General features: G+C 51.1%; 1 protein-coding gene across 2 annotated transcripts; it reads right to left on the bottom strand.

The window, feature by feature from the left end:
- Positions 1 to 234: 234 nt before the first annotated feature.
- E2f2 (E2F transcription factor 2) lies at positions 235 to 17,013 on the bottom strand. 2 transcript variants are annotated; one of them, XM_051173596.1, is made up of 7 exons: positions 16,547 to 17,013; positions 11,061 to 11,166; positions 9,226 to 9,445; positions 8,366 to 8,524; positions 7,231 to 7,345; positions 4,957 to 5,149; positions 235 to 823 (listed from the first exon to the last, which is right to left on the bottom strand). In XM_051173596.1, the coding sequence occupies exons 1-7, from the start codon at positions 16,805 to 16,807 to the stop codon at positions 561 to 563; spliced, it is 1,317 nt and encodes a 438-aa protein (XP_051029553.1). In that variant the 5' UTR covers positions 16,808 to 17,013; the 3' UTR covers positions 235 to 560. The 2 variants fall into 2 exon arrangements, with proteins under 2 accessions (XP_051029553.1, XP_051029552.1); XM_051173595.1 differs by having other exon boundaries at positions 235 to 826; positions 16,547 to 17,010.
- Positions 17,014 to 19,946: the final 2,933 nt, after the last annotated feature.

Here is a 19,946-nt window from a genome sequence, read left to right as displayed (position 1 = left end):
GGCCCTGCACTATACTAGAATTACAAGGCCTAAGTGCAATTAACATTCAAGCAAACTGGATACTCTCCTCAAGACCCAGGTACCACTGTGGGAGGAGGACCGAGGAGCTGGCCCTGGCCCCTGGAAGCCCAGGTGTGTTCCCTTACACAGTGGGCATGGGAGGGCCTGTCTGAGGAGAAACTACAATAAATCTCCCTGCTAAAACTCAGGGTAGACAAACAAACAAACCTGAAATAAATACAAAGGCATTAAGTGCTTCTTGAAAAAGCCAGGGTCCAACTGCCCCTCAAAAGGAGGCAGCAGACCCTTTCCCTGAACATGGTCACCTGCACCTGTTGTCCTTCATGAAGGGGTCAGAGGTCAGAAGAGAAGGATCAGGGCCCACCCCTGACACACCTCCACTCATGTCCTCCGCATTTCCCTAGCTGGCCTCCACTGGAAGGAAGGCTGGAACGGAGCCACTCATACACAGGAGGTGACACCTAGTGTCCAGTGTCCCCCATCTGGGCAGAGAGCCTGTCAATCTGTCTGTGAGGAGGTAGAGACAGAGGCAGGACTCTTCAATCCATCAACAGGTCCCCAAGGTCATAGGAGTCGAAGAGGTCACTGATGCCCTCACCCTCGTCCATGCCCCACAGGTATCCATCCTGGTCCAAGGGCGGGGAGAAGCTGATCAGAGGGGAGCTAGCGGCCAGGACTGGGGACAGGAGCTGGTCCTCAGTCTGTTGCAGAAGTGGATGTGACAGCTCCAGCATGTTGTCAGTGGTTTCCAAGGGGACAAGGGATGGTGCTGGTGGTGGCAGGACCGGTTGGGGCATCAGCACTGCTTTTGGAGACAAATAGACTAGAGTCATGTTTGGGCCTGAGCACATGTGGTGGTCTTCCGGCTCTCTGGCTGGCCGGCCCTCCTCCACCTCCCACTCAATGGCATGGTAATATCTCTCCAGGCACCAGCCACAGAAACCTCATTTTCTACTCTCTTTTCCCTCCACGGGGTGCAGTGGCCTGCTCCCCAAACCTACCCCAGGCATCTGTACCCAGCCCACCCTGCTACTATAAAGGGCTGCTCCTGAAGCCATTTGCTCGTTCCAGCATTTGCAGCTTTCCCAAATCTCCTACATCATCATAGCACATGACACCCCAATAATGTCTATCTTTTAAAAGCATCCTCCTGGGCTGGAGAGATGGCTCCGAGGTTAAGAGCATTGGCTAAGCTTCCTGAGGTTCTGAGTTCAATTCCTGGCAAACAAATGGTGGCTCACAACTATCTGTAATGAGATCTGGCACCCTCTTCTGGCCTGTGGGCATTCATTCATACTGTATACATAATAAATTAAGAAAAAAAAAAAAAAAAAAAAAGCATCCTTCCCAGGCTGCAGAGGACCTGAGTTTGGTTCCCAGCATCTACTGGTGGCTCACAATGGGCAGCTCCAGATCCAGAGGATCTGACACCCTCCTCCGGCCTCTATGAGCACTTGTATTCATATGGGCATGCTCACACACAAGTAATGAAAAATAAATCTTTTTAAATATTGTCCCTCCCACCCCCATGGGACAGTTCTTTAGACAAATGTTTCTGGGACACAGTGCTTAGAGGGAAACACACAAAATAAAAATTTAAAAAAATCATCAAAAAGAACAAAACTTCTACTTCAAGTCAGAACATGGAGCCCATGTTTGCATTTTTCTTTAAAAAAAAAAAAAAAAAGCATTTGTTTATTTTATGTATATGAGTGCTTTGTTTCCGTCCATACCAGAAGAGGGCACCAGATCTCATTACAGATGGTTGTGAGCCACCATGTGGTTCCTGGGAATTGAACCCAGAACCCCTGGAAGAGCAGCCAGTCAGTGCTCTTAACCATGGGCCATGTCTCCAGCTGCCATGTTCGTACCGTTGTGAGTGAGTGTACATGCAAGTGTGCGAGTGTACATCTTCAGGACAACTTCCTTTCCTTCCTTCAGTGGGCATAAAGTAGCGAGCACACTGGCTCCACCCTTGCCTGCGCCGAGTGCTGGGGAGAAGACCCAGGGCCTCAGTGGCTAGGTCAGTACTCTACCCCTGAGCTCCGCCACAGCCTCTGAGCTTCAGATCTTACACTAGAAAGCTGTCTCCAAGAAAGGACAACTAATATGCAAGTAGTTCTAACTTTGGAGGGCCGTGTACATGTTGACAGCTAAGTGAAGAGGGCAGAGTAACAGAAGGGACATCAGGGTGGGGCACAGGTCTGGGATAACAGGGCCTGGGGAGGTGCCCAAGGGAACAGATGGCTGGCACACAGAGATGCCCTGGTCCCTGAGCGACAGACACATTCAGGAGGGATCCCCAGAGAAGTTAGGAGTCTGAGCTCTTGACCCAGCTCCACCATCACTTGCTGTGAGACCTTAAAGAAGCCAGTTGCTCTCTCTGGGCATTAGTTTAATCAAGTAGAATGAGATCCAGGTCATTAAATTTCTGTCAAAGGCTGGACAGTATTTTAGGTTTTGTGGGACACGTGTGTCCCCTGTAACACAGTTGCCCTCTTCCCAACTCTTTTAAAAAAGTTTTTAGATTTATTTATTTTATGTGTATTAGCATTTTGCCTGCATGTATGTATGGTGCCGTGTGCATGCAATGCCAGCAGAGGTCAGAAGAAGGCAGCAGATCACAGGTGCTGGGACCAGAGCTCAGGTCCTCTGCAAGAACAGCAAATGCTCCTAACAGCCGAGTCATCTCTCTAGACCCCTCCCCAACTCTTGAAAAATATAAAAACCAAGGTAGGGTGCAGCTTGTGATCGGGCTTGCCTAGCGTGTCCAAAGTCCTGAGCTCAATTCCTAGCACAACCACTAAAGACAAAAACAGGAGTTCAAAGCCATCATTAGCTCGTTGGCCATAAGAAAGCAAGCCAGTTTCGACCTGCAAGGCTGGAATGTGTCAACCTTTGTGTTGACACAGGAGCAACCTCTGTCCTGTAGAGTATCACACCAGGCCTTTCCCACCAGACCAATCCCAGTTCTGCCTTTCTTTAGACACTAAGGTTCTTGGGCTTCCAAGATGGCTCACTGAGACAAGGCACTTGCAGCTGAGTCTAGTGACCTGAGTTCAATCCCAGGACCCACGTGGTAGAAGGAGAAAGACAATTCCTGTAAGTTGTGGGTGGCATGCGCACCACCTTCAATAAATAAATGTGACAAAAATTAAACAAAAAACTACTAGGGTTCTACTGAAGGAAATCCTGATCCAAAAACTAAAACAAAACGAAACAAAAAAACAAAAACCAAAGATGGAACGCGGATCTACATGACCCTGAAGAGCCTGTTCATGTGACCTGGGGCAGAATCCTAGTAGAAGGCAAGGCCATTCTGCAGAGGCGGCTTCTGGCTCCATGGACTCCTGCACCCATTCCCCAACCAGGTGTGGGCCCTCCAGCCAGGGGCCCTTCCTGCTTGATCCTGTGCCTGAGGACACAGCACTGGGCCCCTATGGGGCAAGGGTCAGGACCCCACTGTGCTACTTCCAGCTGTCTGTCCTTGGCCAAACTCATCATCTAGCACTACACCAGCAATAGTGAGACCTCCTCCAAGATGTGCTATGGAATGCAAATGCCCAATATGGAGTCCTGCTGTAGAACAAAACAAAACAAAATAAACCCTAGCACCAGCCTGTGGTGGCCCACACCTTTAATCCCAGCACCGAGAAGACAGAGACAAGTCGATCTCTGTGAGTTTCAGGACGGTCTGGTCTACAGGTATGAACAAGGCTAGGAAGGCAATCATGCTTTCAGTTCTCTGGCTTTTTGGTGGTAGCTAAGTACATAAACATATTCGGTGATTGGTGTGAAATCTAATGGGAAACCCCACCGCTTCAGAACAGCTATTTTAAAACATTATATTTATGTTGGGTATATGAATATTTTGCCTGCATGGATGTAAGTGCATCATATGGGGAGTATGTGTGCATGAGAGAGAGAGAGTTTGCATGGTGCTGGGGTGAGCCCAAAAAAGGCACTGGCTCCTCTGGACTGCAATTAAGGGTTCCCTGCAGGTGCTGGGAACTTAACCTGGGTCATCACCCTTTTGTTCTCTAGCTGTGGAAACATTTCTTTGGCCTTGGCTGCTCCCCTCCCCCACCCCACCTACTCACCCCTCCAATTGTTTTGTCTTTTTTCGAGACAGGGTTCCTCTGTGTAACAAGAGCCTTGGTGTCCTGGAACTCACTCTGTAGACCAGGCTAGCTTGAACTCAGATATCCGCCTGCCTCTGTCACCCAAGTGCCGGGGTTAAAAGCATGAGCCACCACTGCCAGGTAGCCTTGGCTACTCTCATGATAAAAAAGTATATTGAGATATATAGACTTTGGATCTGGTTGATTTCGGTGTGTAATTTTTTTTATTAACAAACTTCTTATGATGAAGTTTTAATTAAAAATGTAAAAAAAATCTTAAAAAAAAAAAAAAAGAAAAGAAAAACCTACAGGCTAAGAATGTGGCTCATTGGTGTAGTGCTCACTCATCTAGGAAGCATAATGTCCTGGATTCAACCCCCACACCACACACACATGCCACCACTTACTGTGGCTTACTGGGTGCCATGTGCTTGGCTGTGAGCCAACCTCACAGCAATTGTGGCAGTAAAAATGACAGTAACAGCTATTGCCAGGTCAAACACCGGGCTCACATTAGTTCACTAATCCTTTTAATAACCTGAGAGTTAAATATTAACTACTCTTGTCCAACCTACTGGTGAGGAAATTGGAGCACAAACTGCCGAAGGGCATGCAGCCAAGGGTCGGAATGGCTGAGCTGCCCCAGAGCAGCTCAGGCTCCCCTGGTGAGCGAGGCCGGAGTGTTTTGCTAAGCATAAAGCACGATTATCACATGTGGGGACACTGGGCTTATCTGCCGGGTGGGAATGCTGGGTATCCAACCAAAGCAGAAGAATTGGAGCCACTGCTCTGCTCTCCTCTCCCAAGGGCCTACCTGAAGATGCTGTGGTCTCTGTGATCCCAGGATCGGAGCTGCAGCTGGGCTGGGGGAAGTCAGGGATGGGGCTGAGGGTACAGGCAGAGGGGAGGGCCTCCTTGGAAGGACTGTCTGGTTCCTGTACCTCCTCCGGGCACAGGTAGACTTCAATGGGCCCTTGGGTACTCTTTAGATAAATCTGCAGGTTCTCCTGGAGGAAGAAGAGAAACCATCTCACAATGCTGGACACGGACTGTCAGGTCAGCCGGTATGAATGGACACAGGTAGTGCTACCCATGTGCGCAAGCTCAGTCCCTGAGCCTGGGAGAGCGTCACCATTCCACTGTCCCACAAGCCAGTCCCGGGTCCTGCTGTGAAGTGTCCCCACAGTGACACAGCTAGCAGAGTCCAGGGTTATGTGGCTCCCTCAGGGTGTCATGTCACACATCCAACCAGTATTAGGTCCCTTCCTACAGGGGTGGCTGAGCTGTTGACACATGCGCTCACTGAGAGGTGGACAGGGATAGAGAGGGCTGGACAGATGGGAACCGCGATCTGAGCCCCATAATTAAACTTTGGCTCCAATCTCCAAAATCCTGGGCTTGTCACTTGGTCTTCTCCTCTCCAAAGGCTTAAAGAAGTTGAACTTGGTCTCTGTACCCCTGTCCCTTCCACTGTATCCCTACATGCATCCCACTGAACACACACACACACAAGTTCAGGTATCCACAAATCATTTCACCTGGCAGGAACTCTTATAGTCTCTGAGACTCAGTTTACCTGTTGCCACCAGGATGCTTCCTCTGTCCTTTAAACACATTTTCAGTCAAGAAGTAACAGACTTTCATTACCTCTGAAGTACCGGTTCCTTCAAAGATGTCATTTCTGGATTCCTTACCGTGTGCCACACCCTGACAGAAGTTGAGCAATACATTCTTCTTTAAGGCTTAAGCCCCTAACAGGGACTGGCATCTAGCTCAGCGGGTGGAATGCTTGCCTAGAAGGTATCAGGCCCGGGTTCCATCCTAGCACCCACCCAAACTAGTGTTGTCATGCACACCTGTAATCGCAGTGTTCTGGAAGTAGAGGCAAGAGGATCAGAATTGCAAGGTCATCTTTGGTTACAAAGTGAGTTTGCAAGGAATTGTGTCAAAGATAGGCCAGAGAGCTGAGATTTAGTGTGCTTTAAAAAAAAGAAACTGGATCTAGTCTGAGGCTGATGAGGAAGGAAGTGACTCAGTGTCAAGCTGAAACCCGAGGGTGGCTAGCAGTCCATCAGGCAGAGGGGAAGTGCATTCCAGCTGGAGGGAACAGCATGTTCAAAGGTCCTGCACCGAGGACAGACTAGACAGGCTGATGTGGTAAAGGGCAGAGAGATGGAGATGGCCCAGGAGAGGAATCGGGTGGAGCACCAAAGGCTCCACGAGGAGTATTACGGATTTTGGGTTGGAGCTGGAAAGATGGCTCAGTGGTTAAGACCCCAGGCTGCTCTTCCAGAGGACCCAGCTTTGATTTCCAGCACCCACATGGCAGCTCACATCAGCCTATATAACTCTAGTGCCAAGGAGATCCAACACACTCTTCTGGTCTCCACAGGCACTGCATATGTATAGGACACAGACAATATATGCAGGCAAAACACCCAGACATAAAAAACCCCTGCTGCAAGCCTGAGGGCACACAGTTGTCTCGAACCTCTACACACATGTAGATAAATAAAATTTTAAGACGTTTTTCTTTTTTGCTTTGATCTTATGATAGGAACGGTGATGTCTGCCTCTAATACCAGCATTTAGCAGGGGGAGGCAGGAAGATCATGAATTTGGGACTAGGTTGGGCTACACAGTGAGCTGAACGCCAACCTGACCCACACAGAGAGGCCTAGTCTCAAAAAGCCGAGGGCACAGGTACAGCTCAGTCTTGGAGAATGTGCCAGCACATACAAGGCACCGTGTTCCACCCTCAGCCCTAAAGAAAAACTGTCTTCCCCTCGAGCCTGTGAGAGCAAGGCCAGGGGGTGAGGATTCTTGTGAGCCCTAACCTGGCTTCCGTGGGCACACAAGTCTGCGTGCATAGGAACCCACACAAAAGGAATGCAAAGAAGAAAATCTCTACAAAACCAGGAAGTCCTCAAGCCAGTGACTCATCTCCACTTTTCTTCCCAGTTTCTGCCACTTCTGCCCCAGACCCCAGAATGGACCAGTGGAGCTGGGGCTGGCAGAGCCAGGGAGACTCTACATAGCTACTCAGGGCCTTCCCACCCAGCTCTCCACCCAATGTTTCCCTGCTCACCTCTGCCCTGTCCGGCACTTCCAATCTTGTCTGTGGAGGGGCCTTGACTGCGATCACTGTCTGCTCCTTGAAGTTGCCCACAGCACGGATGTCCTGGTAGGTCACATAGGCCAGTGTAGGGGCAGGAAAGTTAAGAAAAGCAACCGCCTTGTCAAAATGCACAGCCCTGGCCTGCCAGGGGGCTTCCGTCTCCTCTCATGAGCCTCTGAATGTCACATCCTCACACAGGGTACAGTTCAGAAAAAACTGCAAATGACCACAACCTTTGACTAGCATAAGCCACCTTCCTCCCACAGGAAAGCTGTTTGCCAACTACAAGGAAAATGGATGGGCCTATATGCCCATCGACAGATGAGTGGATGCTGAAAATATGGTACAGACACACAGAAATGATTCAGCATAAAGGAAAAGGAAAATGGGGAATATTACATGAAGCCAGGTAACCCAGCCACCATTCCAACAGGCAGCACCAAGGAGACTCAGTGGGTTACAAAGAACAAAGATAGGATAGCAAAGTGCAAGGGGCTGCACTGGAGGGGCCAGAGAGGGAAAGTGGAAGTATATATGATCAATGTTCACATGGATGAAATTGTCAAAGGCTGAATAAAAGGAGAAGAAATACAAAACAAAATCTTGGGCCAGTAAGATGCTTCATAGTAAAGACAGTTGCCCCCAAGCGTGACAAGCTGATCCTTAGGACCTCCATGGTAGGAAGGAAGAACAGACTCCAAGCAGTTGCCCTCTGACCTCTGTACACACAATAAATGCATGTAACTAAAAACTAAACAGTAGATTAAGAAGGGAACTCTAGACTGGATCTAAACATTCATTCTGGCTAGCCATTATCAACAAGGTACACCAGCAACCACATGGTGGCTCACAACCATCTATAGTGGAGTCTGATATCAGCTTCTAGCATAAAGTTGTACATGCAGACAGAGCATTCTGACAAAATAATCTTAAATAGGAAGGGAGGGAGGGCGAACCCCAAATTTCCCTAAGCCTGAGAAGGAGACACAGATATGACAGTCCCCTAGAGGGAGCTAGTCCCAGTAAGGAGGTAAGAAATCAACAGGGCGTAGATTTCAGTAGCCAGCAGCCCTGCCCCCTTCCCATCTCCCTGCAGAAAGAATATTTCTTGTTGGCGTTATCCTCGGTCAGGAGTTTGAAGCTCTGCGAGCAACTCTGAATGAGTTGGTCCAAGGTCTGCTCTGCATTCATTAACTCCTTCAGCTCCTGCCCCAGCTGCTGCTGCTTCGCAGGTCGGGTGGGGTCTTCAAATATTCCCCTGCCTCTGGGAACAGAGCCGCCCCAATATCAGTGTCAGTCCATAGTCTCGGTCCCCACCATCAGGGCTGCCCGCACAGCTGCACCGAGGAGCTAGTCCAAGCCAGGGCGAGTCTCCTGCAGTGCCCATGGAACTCATGCAAATCGGTGGTGATGCCCACCTCCCTGGGAACTGTGGTGGACTAGCCCTTGGGGAAGGTTAGACATTAGAAGTCAGAACCCCTGGATCTATCCTTATGCCCCAGCCTCCATGAGATGGGAAGGTACTATTGACTTTAGTCCTGGCTCCGCTTCTGGGTTTCCTTTAGGGTTCATGCCAGTATACTTTCAGACCTTGCAGCTGTGGGGTGGAATCTGACCCACACCTGTGCATCTCCCAATGGGCTTTCCTAAGAGGGGGATCCTGGGGACTCGGACACAAGAAGCTGGGGTCCTCTCGGGCCTTTACACTCCCGAAACTCCTGTTTTGCCTTTGCTCTTGCTACCACTCCAGCGTTTAACACCTGTCCCATCCCACTCAAACACACTGCCTAATGCCCTTCCCCATAAATCTATTGGTTGCCTTTGGCCATCTACCACCACTTGCTGTGGATTGCCTGTTGCTGGGGAGGGAACTCCACAAACTCACACCTATTGGCTACTGTTCCCGGCCCCGCCCCCAACACATGCACCCATTGGCTGGTGCCACGGCCTGGCCCAGGCACTCACACCCACTGGATGTTGTTTTTGGACTTCTTGCGGATGAGCTGGATGCCCTCCAGCACGTTGGTGATGTCATAGATGCGCCGCTTCTGCACATCCAGCACTTCGGCTGCCCAGTTCAGGTCCAGTACCCCATCCTCCGACTCGCTCAGGAGGTAAATGAATTTCTTGGTGAGCAGCCCCAGCGACGTGTCATAGCGTGTCTTCTCCCCAGGAGACTTGGGGGCTGAGGAAAAAGAGGCCCCACTCACACTCTGCTCTGGGGGAGCCAGCTTGGGTTCTCTCCAGGAGTTCAGATCCATTAAACAACACCTTCTACCACCCTTCGCCGAGAACTGTCCAGCATGCAGAGCACCCAAGCAGCGGGGTCTCCAAGGCCGCACAGACCAGGAACCCGTAACCTCGGGGGGGGGAGGAGGGGAACAGACTTGCTCCAGGTCCCACCACCAGGGGGCGCTGCAGAGACCGGAAGCCAAGGTTCAGAGTATCTTTTCCACCACAGCTCAGAGCAGTCATAGCTACAGCTCCAATAACTGCATGCTATTAGGAGGGTCACTGTTCTGGGCACTTTCCTTAAGTGAATACCCTACGGGGTTGCACAGAAGCAGATGGCCTAAGTCATTTGTTCGTTTCATTCAGCAAGTGGCAAACTAGGATTCAAACGCAGGCAGTTTCTTAAATCATTATCCTCTCCTGCCAATTATACCCGGAATTAGGAATCATGGTCTAGAGGGAAGGACAAGCCTGGATTTGAGAACATTTTTATAGATCCACACTTGCTTTGCCCTTCTATGTGTAGCCCAATAATTATCTGAAGGGAATCATGTAACATCAAACATCAAATGAACCAGGTTCATGGAAAAGGTTCCTTTCTCAATAAGGCTGATGTTGCAACGCCACGTCTCAGCTGCTGCGAATTAAACCACAAGGGAACTTTTGCAACCTAATGACTTTAAGTCACATAGAAGTTGGTGGCCAAATTTATCATGGGAACTAAGTTTTAGTCTCAGATGCCTCTGGAAGAGGACTTGAGAATCCCTTAACACACAGAGGCCAAGCATTCGGCACACATGCTGCTTAGTCCGGTTTTGTGCCCATGGCAGGCATTAATGGCTGATCAGTGTATCATGCTCTGTAGTCCCACTGAGCTTTGGAATCCTTAAGTCTTGGTTCTAGGTAACCTCTAATCAATCAGTTGAATAAACTTTCTCCTCACCCTGACCTAGCTGTGCTTCATCTACATGAGGTAACGAAGGTTCACAGAAAAGGGTAAACCAGTCAAGTCACATGGGAGCCCTTACCTGGATCCCCAATTCCTGATACCTTGACATATGCCTTCATTAGATCTCTGGGGAAATTCATATATCTCTTGGACATACTGACCTCACTTCCCAGTTTAAGCAGACTATTCACTGAAAAGCTCAGGGGCAGGAATTCTTCTGGCTTAGCTTTAAGAAGACTATCGGACAGCCTCAGGTACACAGGCCGGACTATTCCAAGCTCCAATCCCCTTTGAATCAGTTAGCATTGCCTGCAGGTGGGAGATTAACCCAACCATGAAATCGTAAAAAACCCTTAGCTCCCAAGTCAACACTAGTGGTCGTGGTTAGTTAGCTCTGGGAGCAGGAACCTAGTGTATAAGCAGTGTGAGCTGTTAGTCCTGGTTCCACTGACTAGCTGTGTGATCTTGGCTAAGTCCTGAGTTCTCCTACATCGTCTGTAAATGTGTCACACCAGTGTCAGTAAATGGGACACACCAGGAACCTGGGAAAAGGAAACAGTCTGAAAGAGACTCTTGGGCTGTTGCCACCCTGCTGTGGGTGCCCATCAGAAACTCTTACTTTTGGGGCTTGGCAGACCATCCACTCGGATGCACTTCCCCTTGGGAGTCCGGAATTCAGGGACTGAAGGCTTCCCAATGCCCTCCAGGTCCAGCTTCCTCTTGGCCTTTGACAGATGGGGAAGGGGGAGGGAGAAAGAGTTAGAGTTGGGTTTTCCTTAGCCTTTTCCCTGAACTGCAGCCAGGGCAAAGAGCCCATTATCAGCCACCTCTTATGTGTTTGCCCTTAGCCCTTGACACAGAGTGGCTGACTGAACTTGGTGAGGAAATGTCAACGTCCAGAGAAGTGAGTACCATACTTTATGAGAGGCAAATAAAATTCCTACCTCTGTAGCCCAGCCCCTGGAGAAACACACTTTCTCTCTCTCTCTCTCTCTCTCTCTCTGAGGAAGAAATGGGCGGGACCTAAACCACATCAGGCTGGGGACCTGCCCCTTTCAGAAGCAGCTGGCTCAGACAGACCTGGTGTCCATCACAACCCCACAGCTGGCCCTTATCAGGGTGGGACCAGCATCCGCCCAGGCCCAGGGGACTTCCTGGCTCAGTGCCACACCCCAGGGAGGTGCCCACATTGGGAAACAGTGCAAACACTCCCCCTCTCCATTTGGCCTGCAGCTTGAGGGTCCAGGGCCTCCTGAATGGACGGCTTGTCATTCTCTTTGCTGAGACACAATGAGTCCTTCCCCAGTGTCTTAAGGACAAGCAGCTGAGGCCCTGCTGCCCCTCCCCGTTCCCGCCAAGCTTGGGAAACACCTGCTGGGGAAAGCAAACCACAGCCCATCTGCTCCTTTCTACCCAGACACCACCCACTACCACTACCACAGGGCCACAATGAGGCTTCTAGCTGCATTGCCCGGAAAGGGCCTCCCTGATGGTTAGGGCTGGGCAGGGGTGGGGCAGAGGCACTGGGGCACTGGGGCACCGGGCAGAGGGCCAGCTGGAATCTCCAGCACCTTCGGAGGCTCACTGTGTGACCTAGGGACATGTGCCACCATAGCTAAGAGCCTCAGTTTCCTGCTCTGTAAAATGGGCAAAACATCAGGATCTGGAGAGCTATGGCCAGGACTTGGGAGTAACTTCTGAGGAGTTCTCAGGATGAGATACACAGTAGGGTGTCAGGAAATGCACAGTCTATTCTCCAAACACGATCTCAACATCTTCCTGGACACACCCTCTGGGGCCATCAAGCCTGTTTCCTTCCTTCCCTGTCCCCCCCAGACACCCCCACCCACCCGAGAGGTCTGTTTTAACACTTAGTGGTGAGGTCACGCTTGCTGCTCCATCAGTGATCGGCAGGGCTGAGCCCTCTAACTGCTGCGGAGCACAGCTGGCCTGACAGGTGTCAGCTCCCCCCCCATCCCCGCCCCCTCCAGGAAGTCTCCCCAGACTGGTGCAAGAGTTCTGCTTACTGCTCCCAGCAGCCTGACTTGACACTTCAGTCCTCCACCCCACACCAAGGCTCAGACAGAATCCAAACGCTTGCCCTGCTCGCCCCTCCGAAAGTGTCTCCTGCGTATTCCTCACCTACCTAGCCCATCTTGTCATCAGAGAAAGGCCCGGGCAGTCACCCACCGGGCCCCGCTACACAATCCAAGCTCTAGTTGGCTCCAAATGAGTCTCTGGCACAACCTGTCTCAGCTGCTGTAAGCAAGGCCAGATGGGCTCCACAGACTTTGACACGATCAAATGATTCACCCCACCCCAGCTCCAACATACAAGGATGGGGGGAGACCGGGTACTGGTCAAGCCATGGTCCAGCTCATCCCATCCTCCCAGCCCCCCATCAGAAGGCAAGGCAGGGAGCAGGAGAGAACCTGACCAGCCAATCACATCCTCTTAGCCCTGACGTGGATCAGCACTGGCAATCTGTCTTGGGCAAACAAGTCCACACAGAGAGGCTACGTTACAAGGCAGACCTAGAGTCACACAGACAAAAGCAGAGTCCGGATTTGAACCCAGGTCCGTCCAACTCCAAAGCCACGTGCTAGGCTACAAGAGCCGTCATACACATTCCCTCAGGAATTGCTAGAATGTGGGCCAAGGTCAGGCTATACTATCTGCTGCCATCACTTCACACATTGCCTCCTTTTCTCAATCTCCCTCACTATGCCCTACACTCACTGTACTCCCCAGGGTCCCCAAGTAGCAAAAAAGGACACCAGCCTAACATCTTTGGGTACTAGACAGAGAAAATCCACCATGTGGCTGGGTTGAGCCTGCAGAGCCAGGCAGCAGAGAGCAAGCGCCAGGAGAGGAGGTACAGGCCTTGGGGTCAGATGGGGTCAAAAGTAAACTTCTCCCTCCTTAGCTAGGTGAGCTGGGACGTCAGGTGACCTTGACCCACCTATTGAGTTGGGCCAGCCAGCTCCTGAGGAGAGTCAGTAGTGCACGTACTCTGCCCAGGCTGGTGCGGGGCCTCCCACCACTCAGGCATGGGTATCACCGTGGGTGAAGTTCAGAGACAGTGGTGGCTAAGGAGAGCAAAGGTCTGTGACCACACCCAGAGGCCTGTGTGGCTCTAATCTGGACCCTCTAAAACAGCCCCTTTGTCCTGGTTGGGATTTAAGTCCACCTGCCAAGCCCTTGCTCAGGCAGCCCCAGAGGAGCCAGCAGGGCAGCCAAGTGAGCAGTCTGGTCAGGGAGGGAAGTGACTTGCCCAAGGTCACAAGGCAGGGGCCTGGGTCTCCTTTCTTAGACAGGCACTGGGGTGAGAACAAATTTAGGGATCACTTTGCTATCAGCTCCAAAGGTCCATGGGAGCAGGACAGCCTGGGACAAGTCACCCTATCCCTAAGCCTGTCAAGTTCTGGCCTGGTGTCAGTAGAGTCTAAAAATATGTATGTATGTATGTATGTACATACATATGTTCACTTAATTGTCTAAGCCATTGCAGAGGCTGAGGCAGTATCTTTTTAAATCTTGAGACAAGGTCTCACTATACACCTTGGCTGTTCTAAACTCTATGTAGACCAGGCTGACCTCACACTCACAGAGATCTACCTGCCTCTGCCTCTGGAGTACTAGAATTAAAGACCTGAGCCACATGACCAGCTGGATCTGGAACTTTCAACAATCTTCCTGCCTCAGTTTCCCCAGTGCTAGGGCTACAGGAATGTATGTATGCCTAGCACAACTGGATCATTTGAGCCTAGGCATCCGGGGGCAGCCTGGCAATAGTGAGACCCTGTCTCAACAACAACAACAACCGCCAGGCATAACAGTACATGTCTTTGACCCCAGCATTTCGGAGGCAAAGCAGGCAGATCTGTGAGTTCAAGGCTAGCCTGGTCTATATAGTGAGTTCCAGGACAGCAATGGGACAGTGTAGACAGATGGAGAGTCCCCATCGTCCTCACTGAAACCAGCTTGTAGAATGGATAGAAAATACCATGAGCCTGGTCAGCGGTGAGATTCTGCAAAGGAGCGTCCCTCAGTCTTTTCTAGAGACTAGCAAGAACAATGGCCCAGATGCAAGGAAACCTGAATCCTGGCCTTACATCTGCAACTCAACTTGGTTACTATCCCTTTAAAGGCCAGCTCCCCAACAAATCTTGCTCACCCCACACTTTGCAGCCACAAAGCAGAAGGCCACACCCAAGGTTGGGTTTGGAGCAGCTCCAGGTCACACCCTTGTAAAATGAGTAAGCAGGGGGGTTAGGCCAGCCCACGGGGCACTGGGGCCCCAGCATCTGGAGATGGACCAGAGATGGGTTCTGGGCCTGGCAAACCTTTAGGGAGTCTGATGCAAGGACACCCCCACTTCTTGGCTGTGACTTCACCTCTGCTCAGTTTCCTCACCTGCAGAGTGCCTCATCCAGAGCATCTTAACCAAGATCATTGGTGAAGAGTGCCAAGCAGCGCCTGGCATGCAAGGGCTGTTCTGGCTAAGATCCCTGAGCCCGCCCTGGGAGGGTAGAACAGACAGATGCAGAGTTGGTGGGGAAGGTCCAAAGCTCTTCCAAACCCCAGCTGTTCCTGACACTCTACATCCAAAAGCAGGTGGTCAAAGGAGACTTTAGCCTGCCACAGAGTACCCTTTCCGGGGGCCACCTAACTCCAAGGCTGCATTCAGAGAGCTGACTTGTGGATCAGGCCACTGGACCCATCTCTGACCTCTGACCCTCAGTTTTCCACCTCTGGGACAGAAAGCTTCTTGTTCAATCTCCTTCACAAGCTACACAAATGCATTAGGCTGCAAAATGCTGAACACCAGATAAGACAAGACAGTTATTCTCATCATCTTGACCTGTAAAACAGGGATGACAACACAACTGAGACACTTCCCACACTCCCAGGGAGGGGAAGGGATCTGGAAAGGTGAAACACAGCTTGACTCCAAAGGCAGAAAGTGAGGTTCTGCCTGGAGCCAGAGAGTTCATCCGGGTGGCTCCCAAGATCACTGAGCCCTGAGCTCGCCCTGGGAGGGTAGGACAGACAGATGCACAGGTCATCCGGAATGCCCAGGGGACACGGGATGCTCTTATCCCTCTCCCTAGACTTACCATACACTACAAACACCATCTCCCCTCCCCTGGTACCTGCTTCCAAAACCTAAGCTGGAAATGACAGAGGAAGGTGCATTTCTAAAAGAGGAAACTAGGACTGTCAAGATGGCTCAGTGGGTAGAGGAACTTGCCACCAAGCTAGGCAGCGTAAGTTTGATCCCCAGGACCCACTCAAAAGAAGTACAAAAAAACAAAAACAAAAACCCAACTCTGAAAGTTGTCCTCTGACCTCCACACACAAAGTGGCACAAACAGCCCCTCCCCCACATAAATGTAAAAGGAAACAGAGGCCTTGACTTATCTATCCAAATATGCAGTGATGATCCTGTAGGCCTTTTCCCATTCCCCCTCCACTCAAAGGCTGCTTCTACTCCCACAGCGCACACTCTGTGCTACAGCCCAAAGCCACCACACTTTGCCTCCTTGACAACAGATCTGCAGGACTGAGGACACAGTCCAACTGAACAGGAACTCCAAGAGACTAACTACATTTGCATCTGCTACTGGCTATTCCAGAGGACGAGCAGGCTGTGGGGAGGACCTGAGGACAAACACTTGAGAAGGAGCTGGCTAGACCGCTTTGTCCATACCAGGCTGGACCAGAGACCCACGAGATCTACCCTCCTGTCACCAGGAAATGCCACAGGCCAAGCCCCTAGCCTGAAATAGCAGGTGCTGGTTTCTGGTGTAAACAATGAAGGAATGAATGAATTATAACAATGTCTATGGCTTGTGGTCTCTCAAGGTCACACTGGCTCTATGGGCATTAAGCTGGGTCTCCAGGCTCCCAGTCCATAGCTCATCACACTATAATAGTCGATGAGATTATTTCCTGCAGTGGGAAAACGAAGGGGTTCTCTATACTCCTAGCCCCACTTCCCCACCTCAACCAGTTGCACTGAAACTGAGCCACAGGCGCCCTCCTTCCTTTCCCCCACCCCAAACGCGCATATGGGAAGCACCAGGGGGTCCCCAGCTTTACCGGCAGCCTGCCTGCGGGCACACATCGCACAATCTGGCCCTCGGGTCCGTGGGGAGTGGCGTCGAGGCAGGTGCCCAGCGCCGTAGCAGAAGGCACCGTCTGCGTATAAAGCGAAGTGTAGTACGTGGTGGTGGTGGTGGTGGCCGGACAGAGCTGGGGGCTGCTGAGACCCGGAGGCCACAGCTCGGTGGTGTTCAACGCGGGCAAGCTCTTTGTGGGTTGCGCTGTGGCCGGAGCCAGGGTCCGCGGCGCGCGCAGCATGGCGAGTGCGGCGCCCCCTACCCACCCGGGTCTGGCGCGCGCGCGCGGGGCACCTGCGGGCTTTGCAGCCGGCTGCGCCGCGGACGCCGGGAGCAGCCGCCAATGGACGCCCGCGGGGCAAGGCCGGACCCTCCCCTCCTGGCCCGCCGCCCAGCGTTGCCGAGCTCGGAGATCACCGCTCGGTGATCGCGTGGCGCGGGTGCCACTGCCAGGGGCTGGCCCGACACGGCCCACGTCCCAAATGTCTGAGATCCCGGGGTCGCGCCGACGCGGGAAAACGCCCCGGGATGTCCACGGACTCCGCGGACACGCGTGTGCTGACCCGCGAGGTGTGTCTTGCACGCCCCGCTGTGATCTTAGCTTGCACTCTAGTCCCTAGCCCTTGATCAGTCTCCTTTTTTCTTTTCTTTTCTCTTTCTTTTTCTTCCTTTTTTTTTTTTTTTTTTTTTAGCGCCAAACTACGTGCCGCCAAATTCGGATCTCCCGCGGAAAATGCCGCGCTTCGATTGGCTGCTACAACATATACAGGCTCCACCTTCCCACCCGCCCCCGGAAAAGCTTAGGCTAAGAAACAGCGATTACAACAGAAGCTTAGTGGCTTAAAGGGGCCACGACATCTGCTGACTTCAGCGTCTTCTTGGATCTAACAGCTAGCGAAACTGAGGCAGGAGATGCATCTGGGACTCCCAGCGAATAGCGTTGAGAAATGGGCCCCGGGTCCCTGAAGGTGGGGCCAAACACTTGAGGGAAGTCAGTGTTTGAACCTGAGCCTTGACCCTCTGAATTTTCCAGACCAGAAAAACTTCGTTTGTTTGCATTGTTGCTTAGTTATGTTATATCCATTTATTAATATATTAGTTAATATAGCCAATATATCCCCCTTTCTCTTCATATGAAGACCAGACACCTGCTTCTTTAATTGGCAGAGGGGTAGGGTGAAGCCCATTTATATTTCTTCTTCAGTAAGAACTAACATCTATTGAGCATCTACTGTACCCCAGTACAGTACACCAAGATTAGACCATAACATGTGTTGTGGTGTTTAATTTACCCCATCAATCCCGGGAAGTGGGATGGGCTAAGCTAGAGAATCAGAGGGGTGGGGTAATTTGCCCAGGGTCATTCACAGATTTGCTGATCTGAGAGTTGGCAGTCAAATCTAGGACAGTCCAACTGTGGTGTCCTTGTTTGTTCTAGTGAAGGCTCCTCCCGGACTCTCCCAAGCTCTGTCCTGCCCTTGGCAAGCACAGCAGGCGTGAGGGTCTGGAGTCTGTTGGGGACAGCCATTCCCCAGGACCCAGCACTCTTGCTGAGTTAAACACCTCCCTCCTAAACATTTATTTCACCTCAATAGTCTTCCTTATTCATAAATGTCCCTTGCTGATTATCTACTTACAGTGCCCAGCTCTCAGGTTTAAAGAGGCTGGGAAAGTGACGGGGCATCAGCAGGTGCTGGCCTATTCAAGGTTAGCTGTGGGATTTTTTCCTTCTTCTTTTCAAGTTTGGGCCTTGACATTCAAAGCTCTCCAGCTTAAAACCTCATTAGGTCCTCAGGAATCAGACAGCCCAGGCTTTGTCCCCAGCATTCTTAATTTCACACCCTAACCCTTTTTCCAAAGCTGTTTGACAAAATTTCTCAATTCTCTGGGTTTTGTTTTTCTCATCCCTAATAATACTTCATAGGGTCACAGAGAAATCTATGAGATAATGCATGCAAACCTCTCTGTAGAGCCTGGTTCATAAAGCCTCAGCAAGCAGCAGCTGTGGCTACGTCAAATATTGTCTCTGGAGCACAGATGCCTTTAGTCTACAGTATCTGGCCAGGCAGTGGTGGCCCACATCTTTAATTCCAGCAGAGGCAGAGACAGGCAGATTTCTGAGTTCAAGGCCAGCCTGGTCTACAGAGTGAGTTCCAGGACAGCCAAGGCTACAAAGAGAAAGCCTATCTTGACAAACCAAAATAATAGTAATTAATAATAATAAACAGTTTACGTATCTCACTGGTCCACCAAGAAGCCTTCCCTGCCTATTTCCTGTCTCTCATGTGGAGGCCTGTCACTCTCTTTGAATGTTTATTGTATTCTACTTCAAGCAAGACTTGGCTTTCTTGCCTTGTAAATCATTGGTTACATTCTAAGCTCCAATGATCTCTGTCAAATCTTTGAATGGGGCATGCAGACGACGGTTAATAAATATTGATTATGACTTGTTCATGTATCTAGCAAAAAGAGGCAGTAGTGAGTAAGGTTTGAAATCAGAAAGTCTGGGGATGGGGGCATCTCTCACAAAGTCCTGCCCCCTACTTCCTAGCCAAACAACTTTGGGCAGCTGTTGCCCAACCTCAGGGAACATCCATTCTCTCAGCTGCTCCATCCAGACAGAGCTGTCACTCAACTTGTAACCACGGTCTTCAGGCGTCATTCATGTGGCAGTGGAAATCATGGTCACTGGTCTGTGTTGAGAATGGACTACCAGCACTGTACCTCCAGTGCCTCCTCTGAAGCCCACAACACACCGCCCTGTTAGTATCCCCATTCTACAGATGAGGGAACCTGGAAGGAATTGTGGCTGAGCAGGTTTGGAGCAGAAGCAGGGCCCCAGGGCCAGGGAGGGAAATGGAGGTGGCAGGGTGGGGCTGGGAGAAAAGAAGGGAGCCAGCAGCCAGCGAGGGGGGCCGAGAGCCAGTTCTCTGTGGTTGAGTTTCGGGTAGTTGGGGCTGGCTTTGGAGTTTCGCTGCCTGAGAAGGGATAGATTCCTGCGGGAGGTGTGGGTGCAGAGCTCAAGCAGGTCTCCCTCAGCATGAATTCTTGCCCTATCCAAGCTTCATGATGTGATCTCAGTCAGGATACTGGGCTGGCCCTCGAAGCTTTGGCTCTGACACCTTTGAAGACGGACAGCAAAGTGGTCCTTCCATTCATTTTCTGGGACGCACCATGTGTTGAACATGGAATCCATAGAGAGGTGCCAGGTGCATAATAGGTGCTCCGTGTAACCATCCAGCCATGCACTTACAGGCTCATTTTGTTGTTTGGATGTGGTGGTGCTTTTGAATAAGGTCTCGCTATGTAGCCCTGGCTAGCTTCTAACTCGATAGATAGACTGGGCTGGCCTTCCACTCACAGAGATCTGCCTCCCTCTG

The sequence above is a fragment of the Phodopus roborovskii genome, unplaced genomic scaffold (genome assembly GCF_943737965.1).
Source record: "Phodopus roborovskii unplaced genomic scaffold, PHOROB, whole genome shotgun sequence".
NCBI classification, from domain to species: Eukaryota; Metazoa; Chordata; class Mammalia; order Rodentia; family Cricetidae; genus Phodopus; species Phodopus roborovskii.
This window is presented reverse-complemented; position numbering and strand designations above follow the sequence as displayed.